General features: G+C 56.4%; 5 protein-coding genes across 5 annotated transcripts; 3 read left to right on the top strand and 2 right to left on the bottom strand.

Moving 5' to 3' along the window:
- Positions 1–161: 161 nt before the first annotated feature.
- On the top strand, positions 162–1702 carry HER10_EVM0010455 (ThiF family protein; the record flags this gene model as incomplete). The annotated part of the gene is made up of 3 exons (XM_035479914.1): positions 162–366; positions 424–637; positions 700–1702. The coding sequence occupies 3 exons, from the start codon at positions 162–164 to the stop codon at positions 1700–1702; spliced, it is 1422 nt and encodes a 473-aa protein (XP_035330945.1).
- On the bottom strand, positions 1217–2968 carry HER10_EVM0001986 (uncharacterized protein). The gene is made up of 3 exons (XM_035471717.1): positions 2217–2968; positions 2081–2153; positions 1217–2029 (listed from the first exon to the last, which is right to left on the bottom strand). Exons 1-3 carry the CDS (start codon positions 2811–2813, stop codon positions 1929–1931), a joined length of 771 nt encoding a protein of 256 aa, XP_035330463.1. The 5' UTR covers positions 2814–2968; the 3' UTR covers positions 1217–1928.
- Positions 2969–3502: 534 nt separating this feature from the next.
- On the top strand, positions 3503–6065 carry HER10_EVM0001065 (chromo domain-containing protein; the record flags this gene model as incomplete). The annotated part of the gene is made up of 1 exon (XM_035470826.1): positions 3503–6065. The coding sequence occupies exon 1, from the start codon at positions 3804–3806 to the stop codon at positions 6063–6065; it is 2262 nt and encodes a 753-aa protein (XP_035330399.1). The 5' UTR covers positions 3503–3803.
- A 907-nt stretch (positions 6066–6972) lies between these two features.
- On the bottom strand, positions 6973–11190 carry HER10_EVM0000101 (glycerol-3-phosphate dehydrogenase). The gene is made up of 2 exons (XM_035469896.1): positions 10615–11190; positions 6973–10498 (listed from the first exon to the last, which is right to left on the bottom strand). The coding sequence occupies exons 1-2, from the start codon at positions 10749–10751 to the stop codon at positions 9277–9279; spliced, it is 1359 nt and encodes a 452-aa protein (XP_035330338.1). The 5' UTR covers positions 10752–11190; the 3' UTR covers positions 6973–9276.
- Positions 7265–8575, top strand: HER10_EVM0012634 (gliotoxin biosynthesis protein GliK; the record flags this gene model as incomplete). Its single annotated transcript, XM_035482027.1, has 2 exons — positions 7265–8367; positions 8431–8575. 2 exons carry the CDS (start codon positions 7265–7267, stop codon positions 8573–8575), a joined length of 1248 nt encoding a protein of 415 aa, XP_035331069.1.
- Positions 11191–13240: the final 2050 nt, after the last annotated feature.

Raw genomic sequence — 13240 nt, 5'->3', positions numbered from 1 at the left:
GCCGAAAAGAAAGAGATGTGGGTCTTCTAGAATCGCGGGGTCGGAGATCGGGGGCGGAACCTCCGACATTTTATACAGGTCCGCACCGCCGCTCACAAATTCCGCGCTTGGGGAGTCATCGATTCTCACTTACACCGCAGACCGCGCAGACTGACGCAATTATGGGCAAAGTCGAAGAGCTGCGACGCAAAGTCGCAGAAGCGGAGCGCGATCTTAGAAATCTCAAGGAACAGCTGGCCACCGCAGAGAAAGAGGCGCAAGAGGAAGCAACAGCATCAGCATCTCAACCCTGGAAATGGCCCCTGCAACCCGAGGATTATGAGAGATATGGACGACAGCTCATCATACCCCATGTAGGCGTCAGAGGTAGGTTTCGACTACAAAACTCGTGATTTGAACGTCCATCTCACTAAAAATGACTAGGTCAAATAAGACTGAAAAAGTCCAAGATCCTCATCATCGGCGCCGGGGGTCTGGGATGCCCCGCAGCGGCCTATATCTCCGGAGCAGGGGCCGGCACTGTCGGCCTCGTCGACGGCGACGTCGTCGAAGTCTCCAACCTCCACCGCCAAGTCGCACATTCGACTGACAGAGTCGGAATCTCAAAGGTCGAAAGCGCAATCACATATCTCAAGGGGTACGCAAATAACACCCCCTACCTTTGACCACATCTCCACAAAGCTCACATCACGCTCTCAGTCTCAACCCACTAGTAACATACCATCCACACAAAACACACCTTACCCCAACCAATGCCGAAGAAATCGTCTCCCAATACGACCTCGTCCTCGACTGCACCGACCACCCAACCTCCCGCTACCTCATCTCCGACATCTGCGTCCTCCTCCAGAAACCCCTCGTCTCCGCCTCGGCCTTCCGCACAGACGGCCAGCTCATCATCCTCAACTCCCCCGCCGCGCCGCAGGGTACCCTGGAAGGCGGAGGACCCTGCTACCGCTGCGTCTTCCCCAAGCCGCCGCCGCCCGACAGCGTCGTCAGCTGCGGCGAGGGCGGCATCCTCGGGCCCGTGGTAGGCGTCATGGGCGTCCTGCAGGCTCTCGAGGCGATCAAGCTCGTTGCCTTAGGCGCGGTCGATCCCGATGTCACCGACAAGAGCGCGACTGCGGCTACGCCTTCGCTTCTCATCTTCTCGGGCGCGGCGACGTCGGGGCAGTTTAGGTCTGTTCGTATGCGGGGCCGGAGGAAGGATTGCTTCGCTTGCTCTGCGGCGTCGACGCTTTCTCTCGAGACTCTGCGATCGGGATCGCTGGACTATGTATCGTTTTGCGGTGTTGCTGCGCCGGTTAGTGTTCTTGCACCCGAGGAGCGTATCTCTGCGACCGAGTACGAGCGTGTGTCCAAGGAGGAAGGAGGCCGGCATCTTTTGCTGGACGTTCGAGAGCGCGAGAACTTTGACATTTGTAGCATCGATGGCGCTGTCAGCGTACCGATTGCAAAGTTCATGAAGGAGACGCAGCCGTCAAGCGAGGGCGTTAAGCCTCAACCTGGGTGGCTGCCGTCGGATTTCCCCGAGGACTCGCCCATTTACCTTGTTTGCAGGGTCGGCAACGACTCACAGCTTGCAGCGAAGCGTTTGAAAGATCTAGCGCTGGATAACAACGGCAAAAGATTCATTGGAGACATTGACGGTGGCATGCGGGCGTGGAAGAGAGACGTGGACCCCACGTTGCCTTTCACCTGAGATGGAGCAGGGCGGGGCGACGGGAGAGAAAAGATTTGGATATAAAAAAGTTGAATTTGTTCTGACGAGGGGGGCTGGGTCGTCATGATACATACTTTTCCTACGCGATACCCCTATTGCTACAAAGAGAGGAGGGCTGCCTTCGCCCGCTAGCCACGATCCTGATTAATCCTAAAGAAACTGTCCTCGGCAGAGAGCCGTGGTGGTTGGTCGTTGGGGTAGTACTCTACACGAAGCTGACACGCTTCTTGTTGAAGGCTCGCTGGTCCTTGAGCCATTGGCGGTAGCCCTTGACGCTTGAGATTTTCTCGCCGTAGAAATCGGGGACTAGTAGAGATTAGCACGTGGGAGCGTGGCATATTGATGGGGTGTACATACCAGGGTTACCAACAGAGGAGACAGAGGGGTCAACACGGTTCTTTTTGATGCGGGCGAAGAATTCCTTCTCCTTCTGTAGCCGAAATTCACGTTAGCCACAGTCATTGTCTTCCAGAACACAGCGAGGACCACTTACCACCGTCATCTGAGTCTTCCACCTCTTGTTCAGCGTGTAGAACACCAGAGAACCAACGCTAGGTCCAATAAGCCATCCAAGAGCACCGAAGCCCATCGTCATAAGACCCATCGTAATGAAAGGATCCAGAGGAATCTGTGTCACCAGCGGGTCCGCAATGCCAGTAGCCAAGATGCCAGCACCGCCAACAAAGGATCCCAGCCCGGAAATGACGCTGAAGCCAAGTTGCCACCTTCTACGGGACTTGCGCAGCTGGAAGAAGGTCTCCCAGTCCAACCTGTCCCCCGGCGTAGGGGCGGACTTTTGTTGCGCCGCAGCGGAGGCGGTAGCGGTAGCGTTGCAGCGGTGGGAGCAGGGTTGGCGGACGACGCGGGCGACGATGGAGGACGAGGGGGATGCGGCAAAGGCGGCGCTGGTTCGGGCGATGGGGCCGGCTGTCGAGGCGAGGCCAATTGGGCGGGCAGAGGCTTGGTGCTGCTTCATGGAGGCGGTCGAGTACGGGCATGCGGTGGTGCGGGCGATGGAAGAGGCAATCGATGCGCGGGCGGCGCCCTGGCCGGCGAGGCGGAGGGCGAAGGTGCTCGTGGGCGTCAGCATATTTGCGAGGCCTTGGCGAAGAGTGTTGATTAAATTCGGGTTGTCGTGAGCATCGACGTTGCGGTGCGCGCGCGAGTAGAGGGGAGATTTTCTTTTGGTGGTTTGGCTTTGGTTTGCGAAGAAAGAAATGGAAATCGAAGCTGGGATGTGGTGGATGGAGCTTTGTGCTCCTCGCGATGAGGTCAAGCTCGGCCCACCAAAGATTTGACGCCCTGCGCAGCGCGCCGGTAGACCGTAGACGCCCAGCCGCAGCTTCTGCACGGACCCTTTTGCACCACCTGCTTCCCCGGATCCCAATGATCCTGAAATTCAAGGGTACTCAGTGCCTTAGGTAATGCAGCATCACGGTCACCTAACTACTACCTAGGGATACTATGGAGTGATCTTTGAATAATTTTATTAGATTTTAATACTAAGCTAGAGATAATTAACTACTCTAAATTTAATGCATTTAATACTTATTTTAATACTTTAAATACTACTTTGGATATTATTAAAAAAAATAATAAGGTTAATTGTGGTATTAGTAGATTTATAATAAGATTCTATATGTAACCTAAGAGTGATAGTAGTTATCTTAGTTCTGACGAGTCTTGTAATTCGTAGCGGCTGTGCTGGTGGAGAAAAAGTTAATTAAAGAACTAAGGCTTCTAAGTTTCCTCCCTCTTGCACCCAACCGGCGCCGCTGCCACGAAACAGCGCAGGTATTGGCAGACCACGCGCAAAAATCAGGTACTTAATTTCGTGATACGAATGTCATTCGTCAATTGCTATCGTATTTTTCTGACGTCCCTAGCCAGCGTCGTTGTCGAGAATAGAAGTGTTGTCTTTACTAGCGGAAACCGCGACACGACACGAGACGAACACGAAGGCCGATCCCCAACCCACAGGTACCTACCTTAGACGACGGACAATCCTACCGAAGCCTTGCCCGACCTGCCGCCACGCCGTTTCGTCCAACAGAATCACAAGAAAGGTGTCAGGCGTGACATGGTGGACTTCTCCGAAAGGAGCAAGAAAACCATGTCGCGACCTTCAAAGAAACTCGTCTGGTTCGGTGGTCAACCCCCCACCCCGGCCGACATCAGCAACGGCGCCGCCACGACCAACAATACCACCACATCTTCCACATCCTCAATACCGAGCCGGCAACCCCAGCCGCCCCGAAAGAACCCCGAAACCGAGCCGCGCAAGCTCGCCGTGGTCCTCGAAGACCTCCCGACCTACCGCCGCTATAAACGCGGCTCCGGACCGCCTTTGCGCCCGATAACCCTCGCTCCTCCCCGCGACTCGACGGCCTACATCCGCGACGAGTTCTTTGTCCCGCCCGCGCTCTCTGACGACGGTAAGAAGCGCCTTCAGTACGTGGTGGGATGGACGGACCTGCCGGCCGCGCGGGTCGTGGTTGACGCCGAGCAGATATGCGACTACGTTTCGCCCATGGCGTACGAAGAGTGGTGCGCTGCAAGAGCCGAGGAGCGGGATGAGGAAGAGCGCCGGCTGGAGGAGGCGGAGAATGTGCGCGCTGTTGAGGAGGTTGTGGCGAGGGAGAGAGGCGTCGCGATATCGGGTGAGAAGGGTGGAAAGGGGGCGAAGAGGGGCCGGAAGAGGAAGCATGTCGCGGCGGAGTTGAGGACACCACCACCCGCCGTGGACGGAGAGAAGAAGAAACGGGGCAGGCCGAGGAAGAATGCGCCTTCGCTTTCTACGCCGTCCAAGAGCGCCTTGGTGGATGAATTCAGGGAGCTCGACACGGAAGCGGAAGCGGACGTGGACGTCGAGATGGAAAACGCGGCCGATGACGAGGCCGACGATGAGGCCATTTTCAGGCAGCTCAACGGAACCGGAACAACAACACCGTTGCTTCTGACGGAGGACTCATACGACTCTGGCGAACAGAGTAGTTTACCCGCGGGCTTAGAACCCCCGACCAAGAAACAAAGGACCGGGTCACCGAGACCGGCCTTCTCGCGGTTCATGCCGGGAATCGAGACGGACACCAGCAGCCGGAGCACGCCTTTTGACTCGTCCAGAGGCGCCACCAGCTCACCGGCCCTGCCGCCGCTACCACAACCGCCGGCGCCGGGTCTCCAGGGAAGTAGTGGCCGGCCTCGGGAGACACCCATCTTCCCGCCGATACCCCCGGCCTCTGCGAACCACACATCCACGCCCACGGCTCCGCGGGTAGCAAAGACACAGCAACCGCCGAAGCGGTCCCTCCTCTCAATACGAGATCCCCCTTCCACGCCCCAGCAATCGTCCTCGCCAAAGGTGCAAACACCTACACCCAAAGCCAGTACTATGCTTCCACCGCCAGCGACGGCGCCCCCGGTGTTTATTTCGACACAGAACGGAACAGGCGCAGATACAAGCTGGACTCATACGCCGATACCGAAGCCGGGAACCACGCCTTTGATACAAAACACGACCCCCTGGACGATCTCCCTCGCGGCGTCTAAATCCTCCTCCTACTCCCAACTAACGCCCTCGCAACCAGTTCAGTCAATAGAACAACCCATCTCTACGACGCCTATACCAATACCCAAGATACCGGGCCCAAAACCGCACATCGCACCAACCTCACGAGCACCACACCAAGCACCCCTACCACAAACCGCCTCAGCACCCCCGGCAACAACAACAGGCAGCAAGACCGTAGCCACAAACTCCAAACCCACCACAAGCAAACTTCACACCGCGCGGAAAACCGGAACGGCAGCAGCACCAACAGCAACACAAGATGATGACGAAGAAGAAGACGAAGACGAACAAGTCTACGAAGTCCTCCGCATCGAAGGCTTCGAAGACCGCGTCTCCCGCCGCAGCGGCAAGAAACTAGGCCGCTTCTTCCAGGTCCGGTGGAAGGGCAACTGGCCCTCGTCCATGAATCCGACGTGGGAGCCCGAGTCCAACATCCCGCAGCACGTGATTCAGAGGTTCTACTTTGAAAAGGGCACCACGCCAAAGAGGAACGTGCAGGCGGGCGCCATGGATAAGTACCTCGTGCCGAAGAAGTACGCGTCCGTGTCGCGGGCGGTCGAGGGGAAGGACGAACTTGGAAGGGGCCACGGCGATCACAGGAATGGCAACGGTAATGGGGTCCCGGCTGCGGCTAAGGCTGCACTCGCGACAGGGGACGGAGACGAGAATGCTATGGATCAGATTAAAGTCGAGGGCGATTATGACGAAGGCAACGATATGATGCTCGTTACCGACTTTCGAAACCTTCTTGACCCGGAGGGAAGGTTCTGAATAGCAATGACCAAGTTATGATAGCGATTCCCTGCGAGCATCGAGTGGGATCAACATTAGGTGGTTTGGATTCGCGATCAGTGGGTAGCCACATGTCAGAAGACAAAGAATAAAGAGTCAAACAGTGATACCAACATATCGTCTTTGCAGGCAACGTTGCGGATGGCCCACTGGAAGTGATGTCCTTGATTTGTATCCAAGCCTGGAGGACAAGAGATATGTCACCATCTTGTTTCAATTGGTTGTTTGTAGACGTCCCACAAGCTCTCCACATCGCGCATGGGATATATCTTCCAGTCTCGTGAAGACGATGTGTAGACATGGGCAGAGTGAATTGACGATACCTATCTAGAGGTTTGCGATGTTGTCCCGGTCTCTTGGATATTCACTTTTACAGTTGAGGTTCGCGAACACGATGATCCAAGAGATGCAGCACATGCGTTATGGCCCGCTCTCTGCAAAGTAGTGTAGATTCAAGAGCCATGGCATTTCCAATTTCATGTGAGGAACTGAATTATTTGCACATGATCTTCACAACACACTATACCGCCTTGTTAGACCAGCTTCAAATTCCATCAGCTCACCATGTTTGATAGGTGCAAGTTAGTGAACGATGGCCTGAAAATGATCCCGCAGCTCACCCCCGCCAATCCCGCATCCCACCGCCCGGGTTTACATAAGCCAACCCCTCCAACTCCGACGCGCGCGCATTCTCCGTCCGCCGCTCCCCCGGCGCGCCCGCAGCGAATGCTACTTGACACTAAGGTGAAGATAAGGTACCTACATACTTACATTGTAAGGTAAGGTAGGCCGGGGACCTCCCTCAAAGCGTCGTCATCCAAACCCCAAAGTCCGAACGTCAGAGACACCCGGGGCGACACAAAAAGTCTCCCGCGCCCACCCACAACTAGCTAGTACCCTGGCGCAACTCATCAGTTTCAGCATTTCCCTTCCCGCTTCAACATCCCATCTTCATCACTCTTCAAACTTTTCTGGCATCATCCCAGGTTTTTGGGTCTCGCTACCTACTTCTTATCTACAGCCTGAGCTTGCGCTCGAGCTCGTCCCCCTACAAGAACGCCTGGTCCACACCAGCTCCGACGCCTAAACACAGGGGGAAAAAACGACCGACCGAGCTTCGCCTTCTACAACATCTTCAACCTCGTCCGTCGCAACTCGACGCTAAAGCACGGGGAACAATGACAACCTCACTCCCCCAAGAACCAATCTGCCTCCTCCGCCGCCTAAAAGACCTCGCCACCCTCTCGACCTCCTCCGCTCCGTCAAAGAAGTCTTACCCTTCCATCAAAAGCATCCCGCGCACATCCTCCTCCCGCCTCGCGGCAGCGGCAGCTTCCCCAGACTCACCCAGCAACGATGCATCTTCCCACCCCACCGCCGTCGCCATCGCCGCAGAACAGACATCAGTCCTCTACCTAGCCTACGGCTCCAACCTAAGCGCAGAAACCTTCCTAGGCGCCCGCGGCATCCGCCCAATCTCCCAAGTAAACGTCTCCGCCCCGGGCCTCTCCCTCGTCTTCGACCTCCCGGGCCTGCCCTACACGGAACCCTGCTTCGCCAACTCGGCGCCCCGGAAGATCCCCAACCTCCCGGACCCGAGCGATCCTCCCAAATTCCCGCCCGTGCCGCCGCTACCGCCTCCGTCCGCCGGTTCGAAGCAGACGAGGAGCGACAACAACACCGCGACGACAGACCTGGGCTGGGACAAGGGCCTCATCGGCGTAGTCTACGAAGTCACGCCCCAAGACTACGCCACAATCGTCGCGACGGAGGGAGGCGGCTCCTCCTACAAGGACATCCTGACCCCCTGCATCCCGCTCCCGCCCCGCGTCTCCGTCCCCGAGAAGCCGCCCATCGATATCCCCCGCCCGTTCCTCGCGCACACGCTCTTCTCCCCGTCCATCCCGGACGCCGACCCCGAGGAGCCCGACCACGCCACCTCACCCCATACCTATACCACCACCACCGACGACGACGACAAAACCCCAACAGACCCCCGCAAGAAATGGTACTACCGGTTCCTCCGCCCAACCCGCCGCCCCGACCCCACCTACGCGCAGCCCTCCCCCCGGTACCTGAACCTCATCACCTCCGGCGCGGCGGAGCACGAGCTGCCCGACGACTACCAGCGCTGGCTCAACTCCCTCGTCCCTTACACCCCGACCTCGCCGCGGCAGAAGCTGGCGCAGTGGCTGCTCAAGGCGCTCTTCCTCCCCGTGTTGCTCGTGTTCTTCGCGCTGAACAAGAAAGTGGCCAACAAGGAGGGGAAAGTGCCCGTTTGGTTGGGGGTTACGTTGGGGGTTGTGTTTAATTTGCTTTGGATGGCGTACGATGCTGTGCTGAGGCCTGCTTTTGGGGATGGGGAGAGGACGCAGGAGGAGGAGGAGGAGGGTGACGAGAAAAGGGGTTGGGTGAGGGCGAGGTCGTGGAGTGGACGTGTTGGGCGTGGTGATGAGGAGAAGATGGGATTACTCGAGAATATGGACTGAGAATGTCGTCTGAGGATAGTACTGGAAGGGTACGGAGATATGCATATATGTAAGGGATATATATACAGAGAATCACATCTCGAGGAATCTGGGCTTAGCTTGTACCGCTCCATCAGACAACGAGGAGGACGTTATACGATAATGTAACTAGATTGAAAAAGCAAAAAGAGTTCACCACCGGTGTGGCTACATCTCTTGTCGATTATTCTGGGTGCTCATACTGGGATTCGAACTCGGGTACTCGCTAAGCCTGTCGTCGAGTAGGCTGGTTGGCGTAGGAAATTTAATCGTCGACCACGAACCACTCCACCACCCAGCCAGTTTGACCTGACCTGTCGACCTAGACGGGCGCCTGCTGGCTGGTGACGGGAATGGACTTGGGGGCGTATATCAAGGATGAAGGACGGATGATTCACTTGGTAGCGCGTAGGATATCTCACGAACCACAAGATTGACCAGAACAATGTGCGTCATTGCTTAACCTGTCTAGATCCGTTCCTTCACACCATGCCACTGCGGTAAATGATCCAGGGATATCAACATACGTCTTTCCAAAAACCGATAACAAACCCAATACTCCGGGCCTCTACCACATACTCGCACACACCAGTGTGCCGTCGGACCTCTTTCCGTCACGATCAATGATGTTCCGTATTATCCACATGCCTCTTTTTGATATTCAGACTCCCTCCACGTAGACCTCAGTTCTCCGAAGCGGACACCAAGGTCGGGATATCGTCGACGCTGTATCGTCCCTCGAGAATGCCGTGCACGGCAGTGAAGAGAGGGTAGTGCTTCTCCTGGCCCCTCGCCTTCAAAAAGCTGTTGACCTCCTGCGCCGTGCTCGTACCCTGAAGCAGCTGACCGTTCAATTCGCGCTTCTCAATTTCCTGCACGCTCAAACCCTCGGCCACAGCCATCCTGGCGCACTTGAAGTTTCTGCCACCGCTGCACGAGGTAATCAGATCCGCCACGCCGGCCGACTCCTCGGTGAACGTCCCCGTGTGCACCGTCTGGCCAAAGAATTCCTTTCCAAAGTTGACCATCTCCAGCAGGCCCACGCGCATGATGGCGGCCTTGGCGTTGTCACCCCAGCCGCGGCCGTCAACGAAGCCGGCAGCAAGCGCGACAATGTTCTTCAGGGCGCCACCCAGGGAGACACCCGCGACGTCGGAGACCATGCGAACGTGAAAGTAGGGGCGGTGGAAGAGGTGCTTGAAGATCTGGTGGTCCAGGGGCGGGTACTCGGCGGGCACGGCGGTGAGCTTCGTCTTGGAGGTGCGGCCGCGAGCGTCCTTGTGCTGCATGTCGACGGGTGTCAGGGGCGCGAGGCCGTTGCCGCCGTTGGCGTTGGGGTTCGGGGAGGTGGCACGCGGGGTCGGGGCGCGCGAGTTATCCATGGGCGGGGGGTCGTAGGCGACGGTGGTCTCGGACCACTTCTCGGCGGCGATTTCGGAGGCAATGTTGGCACCGGAGAGGGCACCGCAGTAGATGCCGAGGCCGTCACCGATCCATTCGGAGAAGAGGGAGACGCCGTCGTCGGAGACGTTGACACCCTTGATGCAGGAGATGCCACGAGCAAAGGGCAGAATGTGGCCGTTGAGCTGCTTGCAGACATTGCCGATAAACTGGTGGGGGAGGTTGAAGATGAGGATGGTGGAGTCCTTGACGGCGTCCTGCAGAGAGGGGTTCGCGATGATGTTGTGAGGGAGCTTGATACCGGGCAGGTATTTTGTGTTTTCGTGGTATTTGTTGATGACGGTGGTCAACTTTTGGGGCTTCTCGCCTACGGAGGCATCGTAGTAAGGCGATGTCGAGTCGAGGGTGACGTCCTCCTCGTACACCCACATGTGCACATCTTCTTCGAAGAGGTCGGGGAAGGCCTTTGTGTTTTCGGCGACGATCTTGGAAATGGTTGAGCCCCTGAGTTGGGTTACGTTAGTGTCTGTTCATCTAGTCGGTGCGGTAGAAGCTATGGGTGAGGAAGCTATGGGGGTCGCGATATGAGATATGGGGGTGTATGAGAGGTGCTAGCTCACCAGTTACCGGAGCCCACGACGGTCACCTTGTGCTTCTTCTCTACGCCGAGGGAAGCCATTGCGGATGTGGAGTTGAATCGTCGTAGAGGAAAGCTGCTTCTAGCGATGGAAACAACAGGACGCAGTCTGAAAAGCATGAGGCACAGTGGAGCAAGAGGGTAAGGTAGGAAACGCGGCAAAAAGGAGGGGGTGAAGGTTATCTTAATAAGTAGTGCCCGGGACCTTGGAGGAAGTATCCGTAAGGTATGGAGTACGATACGGTAAGGCCCAAGGGTAAGGTAGGTCAAGTGGAGGAAGGGTAAAGCCGGGAAGTTCAGGTAAGACAGCTACGGTAAGGGAGGGTCCAGACAGCTACCTATCGGCATCGGCTCTTCTTTCGGTGTGTGTCGTGCGTGTCGTGTCTTGTCTTGGTTCACGGAGGGGTCACTCGGCGGTCACGAGTCGAATGGAAGCGCGGCAGCAGCAGCAGCAACAAAAAGCAGTTGATTAGCAGTGAGCAGCAGATGGCAGAAAAAAAAAAGGGTGCAGCTCAGCATGTGGTTTTGCCCCTCCATCTTTCCTCTCCCCCTGTCTGTCTCCAGCTATCCCGGTTGCCCACTTCAGTCACAGTGTCTTTGAATCTTTCCGGGAATCCACCAGCGCCCACTGCACTTACTTTTGTTGCATTTTGGTGTCGGTTTGCTCCTGCCACCACAAGTACCGCCGCAAGTAACCCCAGTTCCATCCCCGTCCTGTGAGGGAAGCTGCGACCAATTGCAGCCAGAATCCGCAGTCAGCTCAACTCTACACTAAGGTAGCTACCTACCTACCTTAGTACCTAAGGTACTGGGGTGCTCCTGCCCGGCGGCAGTGTTGAGAACCAGCATGACGCACATCCAGACCACCAGGGTCGTGGCAGCAGCCGTGACCGCTTTCCTAATCAGGTATAGTCGCTCAACGAAATGCCAGGGGGTTGAGGCCGAGTCGGCGGGCCCCTTCCCTATTTTTTTCTGGTTGGTCCATCTTTAGCACTCGCTGTCTGTTCAAACTTCTTGGGCAGGCAGGACCGAGCTGAGTGCTGAGTTGGCCCGGGCGGACGAAGGTTCCTGACCACCGGGGAGCCTCGGCCGGACACTCCGCCTCCTCCGGCCCTGGCCGAGGCAAGTCGGGGCCCGTGAGCCTGACATTTGCACGTTTTGTTTGTATCGTGAAAACAGCGAGTCAACTTCCCTCTATCAGTCCCCATCGTCTCCATCATGGTCTCCCCATCGAGTCCATAGCTCGGCTGTCACAAGACAAAAAACAAAAACGTCAACAAATTGCTTTTCACCCCACCGTCCCTATCAATTGTCCCCTCTGCCTCCGCGTCCCCATGTCCACTGTTCCAATGTTCGTGTCCAAAAGTGGATTCACTCTTGGGTGGGAACCCAAACAAATAAAACCGATCCAAGATTAGATGCAATGCACCATTGGCACTCCAGTCCTCCCACTTCGCCCCCCACTGCCAGCCAGGATCCATAGATGGGAAATCACATGCCAAAATGCCAGCTCGTCTTTTCCCTTTCGCTTCTTCACCTGTCGACGTCGTGTGGCGGACGGCGTCCCTGAATCCCGACCGCGGGGGTAAATCGTTAGCCCACGATGCCGATCGTCGCATGGGGCCACGCGGGTTCATGTCAACGAAGCTCGGGTTTCCTCAAATGTCTCTGTTGTTTCCTCATTGGCACCATCACGAGATGTCGCGGCAACGCGGCGTGCGGTTGTGCCCGCGCCGCGGCAGACGCCATACATCCCGTCTACTACACCCCGTTCGCCACCTAATCCCGGGACGTCGTCGCTGAACTCAATTGCCCCTTCTTCCCGAGTGACATATGATTTTGCCGCCTTTCCTCAAAGTGGCATGGTCCTGCTGTTGTTGTCTCTGGAACATCTGCGGCCGAGTGACGATCCCCGCGGTGGCCGACATGTGCTAGATTCCTTTGACATAATCATTGTTCAACAGTCGGTTCTCGAGGCTTGTATGACATCTGGCAGCGTGAAATAGAGGTCCACACGTCTCTCAGGCTGGAATGCTTTATGGCTCAACAGCCTTCCACTCCTGGAACGACAATAGGTAAAGAGTGAAGCTACAGATGTATTCTAGAAAGCATGGAATAAATACCATGTTCACGATCAACGTACATCGTTGTCTGTCTTTCCGAAGCAGATATACTCCCGGGGGAGCAGCCGTTCATGCAGCAAGGCACTCCTTTGCTTATAGCTTGATGGAGTATGCAGGCTAGTCAGTCTTCCAGGCGCTCAAAGCTGTTGCTACATGGATGAGCAGGTATGCCCGAGCCGGGAGACGCTAGGCAGAAACCCATTCATCGAACTCGGAGCAATCAAGATGTCCCATTGACTTCGATCAGTGGTACTGCCCAATACGAATACTCTAGGGAAACTTTGTCCACGTCCCTGGTATCGTGGCCACGGGTCTGAACTGCATAATGAGACCTTACTGCAGCGCCACATGCGTCCTGCTATCATTATGTATAGCGGGCAAACCTGGCCCGTGATATCTCGGTCTTCTTTCACCCGGCCTTGACTTGAGTTCCAGAACATTGAAGCTGAACGCGTACTTCTGAACCGTTCCACTTGAGTTTATGCG

The sequence above is a fragment of the Colletotrichum scovillei genome (assembly GCF_011075155.1).
Source record: "Colletotrichum scovillei strain TJNH1 chromosome Unknown Contig00008, whole genome shotgun sequence".
Classification (NCBI taxonomy): Eukaryota; Fungi; Ascomycota; class Sordariomycetes; order Glomerellales; family Glomerellaceae; genus Colletotrichum; species Colletotrichum scovillei.
Note: the sequence above shows the minus strand (reverse complement) of the source record. Positions and strands in the feature narration are given on the sequence as shown.

What these genes read in the sequence shown, in the direction of transcription:
- HER10_EVM0001986 (XM_035471717.1), bottom strand. Translation starts at nt 2,813, where the DNA reads ATGCTGACGCCCACGAGCACCTTCGCCCTCCGCCTCGCCGGCCAGGGC. An exon ending in GGAAGACTCAGATGACGGTG is followed by an intron (nt 2,154 to 2,216) that starts GTAAGTGGTCCT and finishes TTTCGGCTACAG; the next exon opens with AAGGAGAAGGAATTCTTCGC. An exon ending in CTCCTCTGTTGGTAACCCTG is followed by an intron (nt 2,030 to 2,080) that starts GTATGTACACCC and finishes AATCTCTACTAG; the next exon opens with TCCCCGATTTCTACGGCGAG.
- HER10_EVM0000101 (XM_035469896.1), bottom strand. Translation starts at nt 10,751, where the DNA reads ATGCTTTTCAGACTGCGTCCTGTTGTTTCCATCGCTAGAAGCAGCTTT. An exon ending in GTCGTGGGCTCCGGTAACTG is followed by an intron (nt 10,499 to 10,614) that starts GTGAGCTAGCAC and finishes AACCCAACTCAG; the next exon opens with GGGCTCAACCATTTCCAAGA.